Below are 18835 nucleotides of genomic sequence, written 5' to 3' on the forward strand. Positions count from 1 at the left end.
AAGTGTCCTTGGGTTTTGTTAGCAAAAATAGTCAAAATGGTTTCAGCACCATAATGAAAGTACAAATAACCAGATGAGAGCAGACTTCATGGGTCAGCACTGTCTTTTATTTAGCAGTGGAGTCAGGCATCGGTTGTGTTCACTTTCTGGGTAGAAAACGGCCCCCGGTTACAGAGGGAGCTTGGGGTTTTATAGGTTACACACTGAGAGGTTGCTTATCAGTTTGGGCATTCAGGAAAGAGATTGTGAAAATGTGAGACTTGTTTTTACTAGGCAGTGTTTTTGCAGGGCAAGGATGGAGGGTTCAGAGCTTAGAGCTTATCTTGTCCTCCAGAGGACAGCATATTGTCACAGGGACAGGTTTAATGTGTAGTTTCACTGTCATTGGGTGAGAATTTACTTGGGAAAGGATCAATACTTGTCCTCTTCCCAGTGACTGCCATTTTAGGATTTATGTGTGTCTCCTTCCCAGGGATTGTTTTGTCACTGGGGAAGGATTAGTGTTTTGGCTTCTCCCTCTCTCTCTCCTCCTGGGTTACACACTATCTTGGGGGGAGTCATTTTAGGCTGTCATTTCCATATCCTTCAGGTTCAACCCCCTCCCCCGCCAAAAAAAAAAAAAGTGCAGGTTGGCCTAAGGATGCCATATTGCTGTATCATTTTTAATCTAGTTCTGGGATTTAAAGGTTTATAAAAAGAAATCTGCCCATATTCTGTTATTGGTTGGCCATTTGCACCACTGTGGCTTCTCAGAATGTGTAGAACACCATGTGAACTGTCTTGGAGGTATAAAAAGTTCTCAGAAGGTGAGTAGATTCTGTGGCCTGGCCAAAATAGAAAATATCTTAAAGAAGATAGAAAGGAATCATGCTTCAGTGATGTGATCCATGGACATGAAAGTGATTGATGTGAACTCCAGGCAAATAGATAACTGCCATTAATGTATAATAATTTAAATTAAAAATAGCAAGGGGCCAGGTGTGGCATGTACCTACATTCCTGTCTACTTTTGAAGGGTGCTGAGGCTTCTCTCCCCCACCCACCCCCCACACACAGAGGGTTTTTAGTTTTGGGTTCTTTTGGGTTTTGTTTGTTTGAACACATGGCCTTCAACATGCTAGGTATGCACTCCTCTACCACTGAGTTACATCCCCCCAGCCCTTGTTATTTTGAGACAGGGTCTTGCTGTTACCAACCCTGGTCTTGAACTTGCAGTGCTTCTGCCTCAGCCTGGAAACTGGGATTACAGACATTTGCCACAGATTCCAGCTCAAGTGTTGTTTTGTCAGATGTTAGGGGATATTGGCCCATGGGTCTGTTAACCTCTTCTGTAGACGTAGGGATATGATCCAGGATTCTACTGGTAGTGGGATCTGAAGCAGTCCAAGTATTGTATTTGGAATTTGATGCATGTTTTTTTTTTTCTTTTCCTTCAGATGCCCACTGGTATCTCTTTCATATATACCGAGAGCTGCCTCCGCTGTATTTCCATATGGTGGGGTGCTAGCTGGAACATTGGAGAATGCTTCCTTCTGGGAGCTAAAAGTGGGCTTCTCTCATTGGCCTCATGTGCTGCCCTTAGAGCCAGGGGGCTATGTAGACTTTCAGACAGAGAGCCGCACCCGACACTGTCTTGTGACCTACAGGCCTGGTGAGTGTTGGAGTCCTTTAAGGCCTCCTCTGGTTTTATTTGGGAGCCAATGGGTATTAGGAGAGGGAAGAAGAGTTAGGCTCTCCTTTGGGTGGCTACAGTAAGCTCCTCACAGGTTAACAGGTTGGGTTATAGCTCTTGCTACTACAGTAAAGCTGATGGCTCTCAGTTCCTCCAATAGTGCCTGCCTTCCTGCTCTTTATTTGTGAGAACTAGAACAAATTCTGCCTGGTACTTCTGGAAGTCAATTAACCACTATTTCTTAAAGCAGTAATGGAATGAGGAAGCCTACTCTTGAGGGCATTGAGCCACCTTCATATCTTCTGCCTGACCCTCACTTCACCTAAAAGAGGTAGAGGTGGCAGGGCATGGTGACTTCCATATGCAATCTAAGCAACTTAGTGAGACCCTATCTCAAAATAAAAAATAAAGTTGAGTTCAATCCCCAGTTTAAAAAAAAAAAAAAAGGTGCAAAGGAAGGCAGCCATGTATGGCCCAGACTAGGGTATTAACTGTTCTTATTTGAGGCAAACCAGGTAAATAAGAGAAGACTGTCAAATATGGGTATGTGCACCTAGCGAGCTAAACTACGCTGTCTCCAGAACCAGGGTTGAAAATCCTGATAGCTGACTGTTCTTAAAAGTCACAGGTTCTTAGAAAATTCTTGATGAACTATAATGGTCATTGTTGTAGGTTTTTTCCTAATTTGATCTTGAGGTCTCTCAGGAGAATCCCTGTAAACTCTAGCCGTACCCTAAGAGGGCTTTGGGGATTTACTTGTGTTTCTTTACAGTGTGCCTTTCATAGGATACTTGTTTATCCTGGCAAATAGCCTAATGCCTAAGTGCCTGAGACTTGTCACCAAGTATTCCTTTGGTCATACTGGCAGACACCTTGGTGGGGGGGGGGGCTCTTAGCTGGCTGAGACCAGTTTATTCCTGTTAAGATAGCCACTCTTTAAGATAATCTCAAACCTAAAGTTAGATTTAAGTATGTCAATCAGATGAAACGGGGCTCAGCACAGGAGTTTATTATTTACATTTTCCAGAGAAAAGGCATTGTGCCTTGCAGAGCCAGTGGGAATAAGGAGAAGCTTTCTGGGACACACATGCCCAACCAGCAGCTAAAGAGCAAGAGAAAAAAAATGGCCTGTTAGGACTATGCCTTTATTAAGATCCATGGATGTTATTCCTTAAATTTTCCCTTGGGGTTAATAGCTAGCTAGCTTAGAGAAAACACACATGAAAAGAAGATTTATTTACATGACTGTTGACCATTAGATTTTATTGTGGTCAACAGTTTTGGGATATACTAAATTTTTGATCAGTTGGATAAGGAACAAATGGGCTATATTGCAAACAACCATGCAGGGGGAGGGGAAGTTTTAACTAGGCGAAAAGTATTGAGATAGGTTTTCAAGCTTAGGTCAGGTCTAAAAATGGATGCCAAGGCAGCACTTGCATTAAACATGACAAGCAGATAAATTTCTGACAATTTGGTCAGAGTTGATCATTAGAGTGCCCACACTTCAGCTACCTTTGAATGGATCTAATTATTGAAGTTGCATTTGAACTGGGAAAGTGTCTCTTTGACCTTTCTGGCCCTTTGGCTCTTAGTCATCCCATGAGTCCACTATATCCAAGGATAATTTGTTATGACTATGTAGAAAGCTTGGGAGTCTCATTTTGTTCTCCAGCTTTTGTTTGCCTCTCTTGACTATGTTTCTTCTCTAATATCATGCTTTTTACTTTATAAAATGTGCAGTTCCAGTGGGGTCCTCATTGGGGAAAGGAAAAAAATGCTTTTAGTCAGCACTCTTGAGAGAAAAATTCCCCAGCAAAGGCCTGGCAAGATATAGTGATTTTACTAAATGGATAATGCATTCTCAGAATTGTTTCTCTGAGGCAAAAATCTGTTGTAAACTTGTTTCATCCTAGCCTAGGGTTCTGAATTTCACTTGTGCTGTGTTACTGTGTTTGCTTTGTAGCTATTTTTGTGGTTTAATGTACTTATTACTTTTCCTACTCAACTATCTTAAGTGTCTTAGAGCTCAGGTGCTTTTTATTTCTTTGAACCATCCCCATGGGCCAGCACTGATTTCTGTGTCCCATAGATAAAAACCACAACACCTTACGAAGTGTGCTGCTGGAAATGTCCTACAAACTGGATGATGCTGGAGAACCAATTTGTTCCTGCCACCCTGTGCAAACATTCTTTGGGGGACCCACTTGCAAACTATTGACCAAGAGTGCCATTTTTCAAAGCCCAGAGAATGATGGTAGCATCCTGGTGTGTACTGGGGATGAAGCATCAAACTCTGCTCTGGTAAGCCTGTTCTATTTTATTTTGTATTTGTTAATAGCCAGGCACAGTGGTGCACACCTATAATCCCAGTGGCTTGGTAGCCTGAGGAAGGAGGATCGTGAGTTCAAAGCCAGCCTCAGCAAGAGTGAGGCACTAAACAACTCATTGAGACCCCGTCTCTAAATAAAATACAAAATAGCACTGGGATTGTGGCTCAGTGGTTGAATGCCCCTGTTCAATCCCTGGTACAAAAAAAAAGAAATTAATAGAGCCCGAGTTGTAGTTCAGTGGTAGACAGCTTGTCTAGCATGTGCAAGGCTCTGGGTTCAATACTCGGCACATGCACAGAGTTATGCTTCATAATCCCGTGTATCTCTAGATGCATAGTTGCTTGCTTTATTTTTTATACAATTCACACTTCACATACTGCATCATATTTTTCATTTTTTTACTTTTGTTTGTTTTCTTTTGTGGTATAGGGGATTGAACCCAGAGGCACATTACCATTGAACTATGTATAGGCCCTTTTATTTTAAATTTTGAGACACTCTGGTGAAGTTGCCTAGGCTGTCCTCAAACTTGGAATTTCCCTTGCTCAGCCTCCCAAATAACTGGGATTATGGGCTTGCATCACTGAACTTGGCTTTTGTTTGGGGGGAAGTTTGTTTGTTTTCCTTTTACTTCCTAGTTTAGGTGTCTTTCCATTTCAATATCTAGATTCACTCATTCCTTTTTTTTTTTTTTAACTGAGCCATAATGTTTCATACCACAAAACTTTTTTCCTTTTTTGTGGTATGGTGGATTGAAACCATGAGCAACTTAGCAAGACCCTATCTCAAAATTTAAAAAAACAAAACAGACTAGGGATGTGGCTCAGTGATTAAGTGCCCCTGGGTTCAATCTCTGGTATGAATGAATGAATGAATGAATGCTCTACTGAAACTATAAAGTAATTAATTCATGCATTAGTGTCATCAGCTCAGATGAAATCAACAAAAGATGTGAAATCTTAGAGTGGAGGGATCATCCTTTCACCACCTGAACATGTAGATCAATCTTGACATCACTATAAATGGGTTAGCCAGAAATAATACAGCTTTTTGATGTAAAGCAATATGAAGCACATGGTGCCTCCTATGAGATGTTCTTGAACCTGATTCTAAGCTATCTGAGAGGGGCTGTCGAGTACAGTCACACTAAGCACAGAGGCACTTGAAATGTGGTTTGTGCAAATGAAGAATTTCATTTTTATTTAACTTAATTTTAATTTAATTAATTTAAAGATAAATTCTTATGGCTAGGGACCACTGTATTGGATAGTGCCACTCTAGAATCTAATGCTGACTTTATTAACTAGAATTGCAGAGAATAGAGGAACAAGTTAAATGATACACCAGAAAGCAAACAGACCAAGCCAGATTGTGAGTATTCTGTAGAATTACTGTAGAATTGCTTCCATAACAAGTCAGTGGCAGAAGAAAAAAAAAAAAAAGTAACACTGGATCTACTGTAGATTCAAAGACTTATTGAGGCTGGGGTTGTAGCTCAGTGGCGGGGCACTTACCTTGCACAGATGAGGCACTGGGTTCAATCCTCAGCACCACTTAAAAATAAAATAAAGATATTGTGTCCATCTACAACTAAAAAAATAAAAGAGACTTATTAAAGATTCTATAATTGGGTCAGGTATGGTGGAACATGCTTGTAATCCCAGCAACTTCAGAGGCTGAGACAGGAGAATCACAAGTTTAAGACTAGCCTCAGCAACTTAGTGAGGTCCTATGTAATTTAGCAAGATTTTGTCTCAAAATAAAAATGATTTTTTTAAAGATGGGGGCAGTGGTTAAGCACTCCTAGATTGAATCCCCATTGCCAAAAAAAAAAAAAAAAAGTTTATTACTGGACAGGGCATAGTTCAGTAAATGCTTGCCTGGCATGCACAAAGCCTTATAGTTGATACCTAGCACCACACACACACAGTTTGTAACTACCAAATGTAATGTAGATCTTACTTGGAGCCTGATTCAAACACACCAGCTGTAGGGCTGAGAATGTAGTTTAGCAGTATAGCACTTGGCCTAGCATGTGCAAGGCCCTGGATTCAGTCCCTAGTACTGATGTGGAAAATTGTAAAATTTTGTTATGCACCAGATATATAATAATAATATGGAATTATCATTCATTTTGCTGGATATGACTGTAGTTATATAAGAAAATGTCTTTAATTTTAGAGATATAAACAGCATGAAGTCAGCAAGGAAAAATAGGATTAATAAAACATGTGGCCAGGTACAGTGGTGCATGCCTGTAATCCTAGCAGCTCAGGAGGCTAATACTAAGGCAGGATGATAGAGAGTTCAAAGCCAGCCTCAGCAGATTAGCAAGGTACTTAGCAACTCAGTGAGACCCTATCTTTAAATAAAATATAAAATAGGGCTGGGGGTGTGGCTTAATGGTTAAGCACCCCTGGGTTCAATCCTTGGTTTAAAAAAAAATCAATAAAACAGATGTGGTAAAAGCTTAATAATTTTTTACTCTGGGTGATGCATGGCTTATGAGATTGACTTTGTTTTATTGACCCTTCTGTACCTAGAAGGGACAATACCTAGAAGACTGCCTGACACATAGATGGAAGTAATGAGTGCTGGGCTTTTCTATTCAGGTTCATTCACAGGTAGAACTAATTGCTGGTTGCAGTAGGCAAGACCATACATGAACAGTGGAGTGATGTGTGTGTTGGCTTTGTGCACCCTTGTGAAGGTTAGGGAGGGTCTGTTTACTCCCAAGGGCAGCAGCTTCTCATCTTCCCCCATCCCCCCAGAATTATTTGATGACAAAGAAAGCAAGTCTTCAGCTGAACTGACTGCTGACCTTTCTCTCTGCTTGTTTTCTTTAGCTGTGGGATGCTGGCAGTGGCTCATTGCTACAGGACCTGCAGACTGATCAGCCTGTTTTGGATATCTGCCCATTTGAGGTGAACCATAACAGCTACTTGGCTACCTTAACAGAGAAGACTGTCCACTTCTATAAGTGGGAGTGACCTTGGTCTTAAGACCCTTCAGACAGGCTGCTGGTTAACTTTAAATGTTGTTTGCTATTACCTAGCAGCCCTGAACAATATTGTCTGCAAGCTAGAATTTGAGGATCATGGTTCATTTGGATTAGTATGATTCTAGAAATCCAGATCACCAAAACACTATGGATTGTGTATCTGCTATGTCCATCCAAGGAGTGACTGGTATTCCATCTATACTATCGATTTCTCAGGTTATAAGCTTTCATGAATCTTTCATAAATCTTTGCTTTAGAGAGTCCTCTTAGTAGTCATTTAGGACAGGAGGATGCACCAAACATTTTCTGGGGGATGTGATGTCCACCTGAGTCATTTTGTCTATTGGGCTAATTGCCTTATTGTGTTGCATCCTAAGGGGCTAACCCGCTTCCTGCTTAGTGGATGCAAAAGTCTTTTTTCTGTTGAACATAAGAGGGCACTGTAGAACCTTGTGTAGAATTTGATTTATTTTAAGCTTATAGGCTCATTAACCTTTTATTAACTAGATGCTCTTGTCCCCAACAGAAGCGTGTGGTAGTACACATCTGGTATACTTTATTGTATCAGTAGTCATGTTCCAGGCACATAGTGCTAAGGCGTTCATTAAGTCGAACGATAGACATGGCTAATGAGCAGTATGGGGCCTTGGCTAATGCTGAATATATTAAGCTTATTGCATTGTTAGACTAAGGAAAGGGACCAATTGTTGGAGCATTCTTTTCCAGATAGATTAGGAACTCGGGATCGGTTATCTAAGCCAGTGTTTCAAGACTACTATTCTTCCCTTCTGCTAGAAAAGGATCAAGGCTTTTACTTGAATCTCCCCTAATATCAGATCAGGATCTAGGAACTAAAGAGAGCAAGAAAAGCTGTTCAGATTGTTGTGGAGAAAAGAAGGGCTTGTTTTTCTCCCATTTTCATAAGAGTTCCTATCTGAATAAAGCCAATTCCTCAAAGTGAAGGGGTTTTTGAGCATGTTTATAATACCTAAGTAAAGGCTTCCCCACTTGAAACATGTTTCTGTTCAAGTTTCTCTGATTTGTCTCCCTAACCTTTTCTGTTCAAGTTTCTCTGATTTGTCTCCCTAACCTTAGTAAAATGATTACTCTCAGGAAGATAATTAGTGGTTGGAGACCTATGGGGATGACAGGGAAAGCACTCACCAACTCTCATTGCCCAACATTAGGATCCACTCTCAGGTTGTATTTGTCTGCTTTGCCTCAGGCTTTTCTGGGAAATCACTGTCCATAGCAGTACATTCCTGAAGGTATGGGCAGATCAATATTCTTGGGCGCACATGGCTAATAATGTGATTTTCTTAATTAAATAATTTGTAGAGGAGTTTTCTTCTTCCTTTTTTTTTTTTTTAAATAAAACAGTTCTTATCTGTCAATTCCTTAGTTGTTTCCAGGATTTTCTTACCATCAAGGGATTGATAGAGTAGATTTTCCCGGAAGTTCTAATGGTGTCTTTTAATGACAGCTTTCTGTTAGAGGGTATCTTTCAAAAACCCAATGTATACAGCCTAGGAAAAGCCCCTTTTTCTCAAGAGGAGAGACTCCTTTTGATATGTTGATGATTAAGAGAGCTACCCTGGGGCTGGGGATGTGGCTCAAGCCTGGGTTCGATCCTCAGCACCACATACAAACGAAGATATTGTGTCCGCCAAAAACTAAAAAATAAATAAATATTAAAAAATTCTCTCTCTCTCTCTCTCTTTAAAAAAAAAAAAAAGAGAGAGAGAGAGAGCTACCCTGGCCTAGTGCCTCAGTGGCAGAATGGGATTTGAATTAAAAACTAGGAACACATGTAGCTTCAGCACATTACCACAGAAAGGATGTAGACATCAGGCAATGGCCACTTTTCTCTTGAGGCCAGGGCAGTGTTAGGATTTGACTTGCCTTGAAGTAACTGAACTAATGCTGATTGATTCTCCCAAGAATAGGAACCAGGGAATATATTACCAGGGAAGTTGCAAAAATATCAAATCATAGCAGTCTCTGCATTTCTATAGTAAATTCAAGTTTGGTGGGGTGGGTGAATGGGGGGGGGGGTCAAACCCAGCACTTCATAAATGCTAAGCATTCGCTTTACTACTTTGCTCTATCCTAAGCCTAAATTTTTATGTTTTAGAAGCAAAGTCACATGACTGATTTTTCTAACAAGAAAACCTTACCCCACTTCCTATCCCCATCCCCACACACAGTTGTAGGAGATCTCATCTATAGACCCAGACTGTACTCTCCTAAGCACATCAGGGTGTTTGTTCTACCATGTTCCTTCTTCATCCCATATCTAAGGTTTTCCCATTTAAGGGTGTGGAGTTAAATTCAAAATGATCTTGTTTTTGTATATATCCTTACACCTGCTTTGAAAATAGGGCAATGGGACTTCTGTTTGTTCAAATTCTGTATGTTTGTTTGTTTGTTTTTACACAAAAGGTGCACAACTTTTCATTTCTCTGGTTGTACATGATTTAGCGTCATACCATTCATGCAATCATACAAATTCTATATTTTTTATGTTTGTGTTTTGTATTTTAATGTTAATATGAAAATAAAAGTTTGCCACGTGTAACAGAAGCTCCTGGTGTCTTTTGTCTGTCTCCTAGAGGCAGGAACATGTCTGTGTTTTGAAACGGGTAGATTTCTCCAAGGTAGCCTGGTGGATTTCTCTGTTTTTTCTAGTAGTGCCTCTGAGTTACACAATAGTTCCTGGAGCCAGAGTAAACATTTTATTTAAATTGATGAGGTGGTTGGGACTTTGGCTGCCAATTCTATTTTACTGTTACTAATGGGAAACTGTATTTGCTTCTTAAGAACCTCCACTAAACCAGGCATGATGGTGCACAACTGTAATCCTAGCTATTCAAAGGGATAAGATAGGAGGATCTTCAAGTTCAAGGCCACCCTGGGCAATGCAGCAAGACCCTCTCAAAAACAAAGGACTGGGGTGTTGCTCAGTGGTAGAATACTTGCCTAGCATGTATGAAGCCCCAGATTCAGTCCCCAGTACTGTCCCCTATACTATATTAATCATGGAAAGGAGAAAGAAGGAAATGACTTTCCTTTTATTTTTTGGCAGTAGCAATGGGCAAGTGGGCTCCTACTTTTCTTCTCAGCAGAGTTCTGGCTACTTAACCTAGTTTTCTCTTTCTTTTGGAGTCCAAAAATCCCTTGCCATAAAAATCATGCTATCTTGTGAGTTCAAAGCCAACCTCAGCAACTTAAGAAGGCCCTGTCCCTAAATAAAATACAAAAAAAGGTTCAAAAGTGCCTCTGGGTTCTATCCCCAGTCCCCCACCCCCGCCGCAAAAAAAAAAAAAAAAAAAATCATGGCATCTTGACTAAAGAATGACAGTGAGCCCACTGAATTGAGTTCACCCAGTGATTTCACAGTCCTTAAATATGTAGCTAAAAGTGATTTGGAATAACCCTATGTCATGTATCTGGCCTGTAGTGTAAGAATTAATTATGGCAGGAAAGGCCAAATGTAAATATTAGAAACTCTTCCCCATACAAGCCAGGTATGTTGGTACACACCTGTTCTCCCAGCCACTTGGGAGGCCTATGCAGGAGGATCTCAAATCTGAGGCCAGCCTCTATAGCAGTGAGACCCTGTCTCAAAATAAATCTGGGGCCAGGCGTGGTGGCACACTCCTATAATCCTAGCGGCTTGGGAGGCTGAGGCAGGAGGATCACAAATTCAAAGTCAGCCATAGCAACTTGGCAAGGCCCTAAGTAACTTGGTGATAACCCTATCTAAGCATATGTAGAGCTGGGATGGCGACTCAGTGGTAGAGCACCTGTCTAGCATGTGCAAACTCTAGCATGAGTTTGATTCTTAGCACCACATATATAAGTAAGTAAAAATAGAGGTCCATTGACAACCAAAAAAATATTTTTTAAATAAAATATAAAAAAGGGCTGGGGATGTGGGTTTAATCCCTGGTATAAAATAAAGATCTGGGGGTGTAGCTCAGTGGCAAAGCCTTCCTGGGTTCAATCCCCAGTACTGAAAAGAAAACCAAAAGAAACTGCTTCCCACCCCCGACTGTGATGATAAACTTAAGATAATGTCATTGAGAGGATGAGGGATGATAGAGATTAGAGCCATCACTAAAGATATAGGGTCCTGAAAGGTGGTAGAGAGTTGATGTTAGAATATAAATAAATTCCTCTACATAAATAATCTATGCCATTTGTGGGAAACAAGAATACATACAAATTCCAGAGCAAGGTTTAACATCCTGGTTTGCTGTAAAAGCATGCAGGTAAACATGGGAGTGGACACAATATGTAAAGATTTTTGTATCTCATGAAAATGTCCAGAAAGCATGGAAGAGGCACTGAACTGAACAACCATGGGGCAGAATTAGAATTACCTAGCTAATTGACATGAGCCAGCCTTCACCCATTCCTGACCCCACATGAACCCAATAGCATGGACTCTTTTGCTTACCACAGCAAGTGGAGCTACTGCTGCCTCTGAACCTCCAATTTGTCAGCAAAGAGACCAGCAGAGTCTGATATGCACTACTTATAGAGAAGACCAAGCGGCTGAAGTTCAGTGTCAAATCAGCTACATTGGGCCCATTCCCTCTTGTAAGAATAGACTACCTATTCTGGGTATAAGTTTGTAGTTCCTACTCAGAGTTTCAGCTAGCCAAGTGTCTTAAGGAGACAAAGCTACCATAGCATTTGATCCAGAGAACAAAGGATTTTCTTTTTTGGGGGGGGTGGTGGTGCTGAGGATTGAACCCCACCACCTAGTGCATGCTAGACAAGTGCTCTAGCACTGAACTATACCCTCCCTAGCCCCAAGGAATATTCTTTGCAGTGAATGGGGTGCAGAAGTGGACCTATAACTATAGGGTCCTGTGGTTGTATCAGATTCCACTCCATCCAGAAACCTGGTAATGACCTTACCCCACTTCCCCAGTACCCTGTACTGCCATGTACTGGGGGTTGAACCCCGGGGCACTCTACCACTTAGCTGTATCCCCAGCCTTTTTTAATTTTGATAAAAGAGTCTCACTAAGTTGCCTCTGGTTGTAGTTAGAGATGTATGGTACCTTGCCCAGCATGGTAATAACTTCTAAAGGCAGAGCAGAAGCACTAGCTGATAAGCTGTCCTCTGAAAGGATGGGGTGCCATTCTTTAGAATGCTCTGTCCAAAGTAGGAAGAGTACATGGGTCCAGGAACCATTGTGGAGAAATAGGCATGACTCTACTTATCATTCCTAATGACCCAAGTGATTGTATGCTTCCCAACCCAGTATGGGCCCTGTATGATCCTGGGTTCCTACAGGAAGTACACTTTGTCAGGTATACAGCAAGGGGCCTGCCAAACTAAGTTATGGCTGCTACCATAGCGCTGTGACTCCTTGTGTCCAGGGATCCATGGATTTCATCCTAATAAATCTTTTGCCTGACTAGTCCCATTTGCAGTTCACTTCTCAGAGAACCCAGAATAGTCTACCAGCAAGCACTGGTGAAGTGGATAATGGAACACAGTCTAGACTAGTTCTTCCAACCACAATGTTCTCCCCCTAAGCAGATGATACATAGGAGGTGCTCAGAAAATAACTTGAATAAATGAATGAATGTAAAAAAAAAAATTACATGTTGATTGGGCGCTGGCACACATATCTTTAATCCCAGCCACTTGGGAGGCTGAGGCAAGAGGATCACAAGTCCTAGGCCAGTCTCAGCAATTCAGGCAGACCATGTTTCAAAATTACAAAGGACTGGGGGTAACAGGCACTGTGGTATATGCATGTAATCCCAGCCACTCGGGAGGTTGAGGCAAGAGAATTGCAAGTCAAGGGTAGCCTCAGAAAGAACAAAATCCTATCTCAAAATCATTCCCAGCCCCCCCCCCACACACACACACACTTTTTTATGGTGCCAGGGATTGAACCCAGGGCCATGTGCATGCGAGGCAAGCACTCTACCAACTGAGCTATATCTCCAATTCTCAGCCCATTTCTAGTTTGAGACAGGGTCTTGCTAAGTTGCCCAGGCAGGCCTCAAACTTGCCATCTTCCTGCCTTAACCTCCCAAGTCGACCTGTGTATTTAGCTCCATAAGATTGCTACTTTCTGCATAGGCTCTGGCTTTCTTCCAATGAGCCACACACAACTTAGTATACTCAGAAAAAATACATAGGAAAGAGTTTCCCTGTATACTTCCCTTTCCTTTAAAATTGTAGCCCCTCATTCCTTGACTACATTGGTTACTTTCTTAGCCCTTACAAAGATATTGTGTTTTATCTGGTTTTCCTCATAGAAATAGAAAAAGCAGTAATGAAATTCATCTGGAAAAATAAAAGACTCAGAATAGCCAAAGCAATCCTTAGCAAGAAGAGTGAAGCAGGTGGCATCACTATACCAGACCTTAAACTATACTACAGAGCAATAGTAACAAAAATGGCACTTTTTTTGGAAAGTCAATACATTGGCATCAAAATAGACTTATAGACCAGTAGTACAGAATAGAGGACACGGAGACAAATCCACATAAATACAGTTATCTCATATTAGACAAAGGTGCCAAAAATTTATATTGGAGAAAAGATAGCCTCTTCAACGAATGGTGCTGGGAAAACTGGAAATCCATATGTAGCAAAAAGAAATCAAACCTCTATCTCTCACCATGCACAAAACTCAAAGTGGATCAAGGACCTAGGACTTAAACCAGAGACCCCTGTGCCTAATAGAAGAAAAAGTAGGCTCAAATCTTCATTATGTCAGATTAGGCCCTGACTTCCTTAACAAGACTCCTATAACAAAAAATTAAAAAAAAAAAATCAATAAATGGGATGAATTCAAACTCAAAAGCTTCTTCTCAGCAAAAGAAACAATCAGTAAGGTGAATAGAGAGCCTACAGAATTGGAGCAAATTTTTACCACATGCATATTAGATAGAGCACTAATCTCTAGGGTATATAAAGAACTCAAAAATCTTAACACCAATAAAACAAATAACCCAATCAGTAAATAAACAGTCCTCAGAAGATGATATCGTTTTTAAAGTTTTTTTAATTTTTTTTTTAAGAGAGAGAATTTTAATATTTATTTTTTAGTTTTCGGCGGACACAACATCTTTGTTTGTATGTAGTGCTGAGGATCGAACCCGGGCCTCATGCACACCAGACGAGCGCACTACCGCTTGAGCCACATCCCCAGCCCTCTTTTTCTTTTTTTTTTTTTTTTTGGTGACAATGTGGATTAAACTCTGGGGAGTTTGACCACTAAGCTATATCCACAGCCCTTTTTTATTTTGAGACAGGGTCTTGCTAAATTGCAAAAGGATGCCCTTGAACTTGTGATCTTCCTGCCTTAGGATTACAGAAGTGAACCATGATGCCTGGCTTTATCTAATGTTTTTTTTTTTTTTTTTTTTCGTGGTGCTGGGAATTGAACCCAGGGCCTTGTGCATGCAAGGCAAGCATTCTACCAACTGAGCTACATTCCCAGCCTTGAATTCTTATTTCCACCACCTCATGGTCTTGAACTCAGCTGATAATCTCTGCTTTTGGAAGAATTTTTAGATCCTGTTCTTTACATAGTTGCCATTCTCATGCCAATTGGCTCTAAGCTTTTTTATCATTCAGAAAGCTTTTCCCTAGCTCCCTTTTTATAATAAAAATCCTGCCCTTCTTAGTCACACCATATATCTTTTATTTTCTTCATAGCATTAATACTATCTGACATTATCATGCACTTTTTAAATTATCTTTTTATATCTCCTATTAACAAGGCTGGCACTTATAAAAATGCTCACCGGGCACACACCTATAATCCAGTGGCACACACCTGTAATCCCCATGACTTGGGAGGCTGAGGCAAGAGGATTCAAGGTCATCCTCAGCAATTTAGCAAGACTCAGCCTCAAAATGAAAAATAAAAAAGCCCAGAGATATAGTTCAGTCAGTGGCAAAAGCACCCCTGGATTTAATTCCTAGTACCAAAAAAAAAAAAAAAAAGGAAAGAAAGAAAAAAACATTTTAAACAGTGGCAAGGGGTTGGGGATATATCTCAGAGGTAAAATACCTTCGAGTGTATGCAAAGCTCTCAGTTTGATCCTTACCACCAATAAAAAAAAAAAAAAAAAAANCCAATAAAAAAAAAAAAAAAAAGAAAAGAAAAATTCAATATTTACATATTGAATGAATGTATGGAGGAAGTGCGGATCCAGAAACAAAAAGTACAATAAAGCATAAAATAAATTCCTAGTTTCTGATAGAGACCATATATTTCATTTTTTGGTGCTAGGGATTCAACCCAGGTCTTACATATGCTAAGCACATGCTTTTCTACTGAACTACACCCAGCCCCAGAAGACGAAATACTTTTTCTTCTTTATGTTTTTTCTTTCTTTCTTTCTTCCTTTTTATGATACTGAGGATTGAACCTGAAATAGGGATGTAGGATAAAAAGAGAATTACTGAATACTAGAGGAAACACCCATAAGTCATTGAGATGTAGAAAGCATAGTTATAAATGTTGAGCAACAAGGCCCATGCCCTTGTAAAATGAGGGAAATATGCAAGTGCAGGGAAAACTGGCCTGGAAATTGTGCAGCTCCACCCTGGATCCACCTCCAATCTGGCCCCTGATACAGTTCTTCCATAAAGCCCAAGTCAGGGCTGTTTCTCACTCTCAAAAGATAGCCTACATTCTTCCTTGAATGTGAATCTACCTTCCTAAATAAACCTCTGTCTATATCTTTGTCTGATTTATGCTGAAATTCTTTTCCTTCACATATACCAGGAACCCCCCTGGTCCTGAGTTGAGTTTCCCCTATCTTCTGGGAGCCCTTAGGACCCTTCTCCTGAGGGAAGGACCCTTCTCTTCTGTGACAAACCTGGGGATGCCCTACCTCTGAGCCACATCCCCAGCCCTTTTTATTTTTTGAGATAGGGTGTCATTGCTAAATTGCCCAGGCTACCCTTGAACTTGCCTCAGTTTCCTGAGTTGCTGGGAATATGTGTGGCGTCCTATTTTTTTTCCAATTTTTTTTTTCCAGGCACTGAGGATGGAATCCAGGGCCTTGAGCATGCTAGGGAAGCACTATACCACTGATCTCACCCAAGCTCTAGAAGTAGTATATTTTATATTAAAAAGTCAATTATACTGAGTGTGTGGTGGCACATGCCCATAATCCCAGCTACTGGGGAAGTTGAGGCAATAGGATTGTGCATTCTAGACCAACCAAGAGCAACACAGCAAGTCCCTATCTCAAAATAAAATTAAATAAATAAAATGGGGTGGGTGAGTCCTGAGTATGTTGTGGTAGAGCGCTTAGAGCACTCGCTGTGGGTGCAAGGGGTCCTGGGTTTTGGCCTTAGTACTGAAAAAGTCAATTAGGCCAAGAGAACTTAGGTGAACAAACTTTATCATCTTTATCTTTCAACTGGTTCAGGGGCCTGTTCCTTCTGTAAAATCTTGATTAGCCTGACACAGCCTAATCTGGCCAGGTTTCCAGATTTCTGTATCTTGCTGCTTGGGCACTGTGATTTCAAGATAGGTTTTTTTCTTCCTTCCTATCTCTAGAGGAAATCTGAGGCTGGGTATAGGATTTCCTCAGTTCATGATGAAAGATAGGCAACTGCTGGCCTCTCTGAACAGACTGTCAGTTTCTAACCTTAAACTGGCTTAAAATAATCTCCCACTAGCCAGGCATTGTGGCACATGCCTGTAATCTCAGTGGCTCAGGAGGCTGAGGCAGGAGGATCAAGAATTCTGAACTAGCCTCAGCAATTTAGTGAGGCCTTAAGCAAGTCAGTGAGACCCTGTCTCTAAAATATAAAAAACCCTGGCTCAGTGGTTAAGTGCTCCTGTGTTCAATCCTCCTACCAAAAAAAAAAAAACTTCCACTTGTTAGGCAGACCCAGCATTGAAAGTTAATTGCCCCCAGTGACTCCTCAAGGAATTTGAGTGCTGTCTCTGGCTTGCTTAAACTGATATTTATCTATTCCATGAGTCTGCTAATGAACATGTACATTTATCCTAGTCCACCCTGGGCTGTCTGAGTCAATGCTCAAGGTGGCAGCAGCCTCAGGATTATTTTGTGACTGTAGCAAGGGTTAGCGTTGGTGGAGATGCCAACATGCTCTTATTCCTAGAGATAGAAGTTTGGGGTCAGATACAGTGGACAATTTGCACCCATACCATATTCTGTCTCAAGGATTCCTTTCATGGTCCTAAAACCCCTGCCTGACTTGTTAGGTTCTAGTTTTATCTGATCTGACCTTCAGTAGAAACTGCATTTTTAACATGGTAACCAGCAGGGATTACCTGTCCCAGGATGCCCTCATTCACCAACATCCTATAATGGCAGAATAGGATAAAAGTGCAGAAGTGAGCTGAGAAGATCCAGGGATTTTGTTTGAAGGCTATCAACAGTCTGGCAGAGTTAATCCTGGGAAGCTCACTTTAATTTCCCTGTGCCGAACAACTTTGTCTCATTCCTTAGCTGAATTAGAACCTAACCTAGGTCTGATGCATGCATGAAATGAGACAATGAATGTAAAGAAGATATCTGGATTGGGAAGATATCTTTCCTAAGGAGGAGGAGATACTAGGGTGGGGTGCCTAAAGTGCTGCTGAAGATGTTGCATGCAGAACAGCATACAAAATAGCTGCTGACACATACTTAACTGGAGTCCTCAAAGGCCTGTTTTTTTTTTTTTTTTTAATCCTTTAAATATTAGTCTAAGTTCTAACTTAAAATGAAGACTTGCAAAGGGCTTCACTATCTCTCTGCCACCCCTCCTCCACCATTGGAATCAGGGATTGAACACAGGGGTGTTTAAACCATTGAGCCACATCATTTTTTTTTTTTTTTTAATTTAGAGACGGGGACAGGGGTCTGAGTTGCTTAGGGTCTCTCAAAGATGCTGAGGCTGGCTTTGAATTCACAGGGGTGCACCACCACGCCTGGATTCACTATTTACTAATAATACTGGCTATAACTTTTGAAGTTCCTTAATGTGTTAGGCACTTTCCTTGTTTTTATCTCTAGCTTTCACAATTTCACTTTACATTTGACCTCTTACCTAATCTGCCAAAGAGCAAGGATTATGACCTGTGCTCTGAACCCTTATTCAATGCTGCCTTTCCTTCTGGGTAAGAAAGAATTTTGAGGCAGGTGGAAAGAAGGAGGCACAGTTCTAAGAAATTCTTAGATTCTGGAATACACCTGGTCGTGTAAAGTTCACCTGTTCACACATAAAGTTTTTCTTTTACCCAAGTCATTGAACCAGAGACGTTTTCCATCGGCCATCTTGGTTGTGGCAACTCTAACTCCTTTGGTATTTTTCTGTGACAATAACCAAGGAAAGCAGACCGTGTCGCCCATAACCAGGCTTTCTAAAAAACCCCAGCTCCTCTCTGGGTAAGGAGCGACGCTTTCCGACCCACTAGGTCCCGGGCGTGGGCCACGTGAAGCGCGGCCTACTCAATCGCCCAGCTCCCGGGTCGCGGCTCGGAGTCGGCAGGGGAGGGGCTCGTCCGGGCCACGCCGGCCCACGCCCGAAGCTCCGCCCCTCATTTAAATACGCGGCGCCCGCGAGTGCGTCGAGCTCGCCGCGGACCCAAGATGGCGGCGTGTGGACGTGTACGGAGAATGTTCCGCTTGTCGGCGGCGCTGCAGCTGCTGCTGCTAGCGGCGGCCGGGGCCGAGAAACTCACTGGCCAGGGCGGCCACAACCAAGGCCAAGGCCTGGCCGCCAACTTTGTGCCTTTCCTAGGGCAGGCTGCAGGCGGCGGCCCGGTGGGTCAGCAGCCGCCCCAGTTGCCTCAGTCATCGCAGCTCCAGCAG

At 41.6% G+C, this 18835-nt stretch overlaps 2 protein-coding genes across 4 annotated transcripts in view; both read left to right on the forward strand.

Annotated features, from left to right (window-relative positions):
- The window catches only part of Rfwd3 (ring finger and WD repeat domain 3), a 38575-nt gene extending 29777 nt beyond the window's left edge, over positions 1-8798 (forward strand). For both annotated transcript variants that reach the window (XM_015496077.2, XM_015496078.2), the window contains exons 11-13: positions 1437-1651; positions 3765-3976; positions 6852-8798. In XM_015496077.2, coding sequence (XP_015351563.1) covers positions 1437-1651; positions 3765-3976; positions 6852-6995 — 571 coding nt within the window. In that variant the 3' untranslated portion in view covers positions 6996-8798. The remainder of the gene's footprint in view (positions 1-1436; positions 1652-3764; positions 3977-6851) is intronic.
- A 9765-nt stretch (positions 8799-18563) lies between these two features.
- Glg1 (golgi glycoprotein 1) overlaps positions 18564-18835 on the forward strand; it is a 122341-nt gene continuing 122069 nt past the window's right edge. Inside the window, exon 1 of one of the 2 annotated variants that reach the window (XM_048792499.1) lies at positions 18564-18835. In XM_048792499.1, the coding sequence (XP_048648456.1) occupies positions 18614-18835 (222 nt within the window). In that variant the 5' untranslated portion in view covers positions 18564-18613. The other variant, XM_048792498.1, reaches the window with a different exon arrangement.

The sequence above is a fragment of the Marmota marmota genome, unplaced genomic scaffold (assembly GCF_001458135.2).
Source record: "Marmota marmota marmota unplaced genomic scaffold, marMar, whole genome shotgun sequence".
Taxonomy (NCBI): domain Eukaryota; kingdom Metazoa; phylum Chordata; class Mammalia; order Rodentia; family Sciuridae; genus Marmota; species Marmota marmota.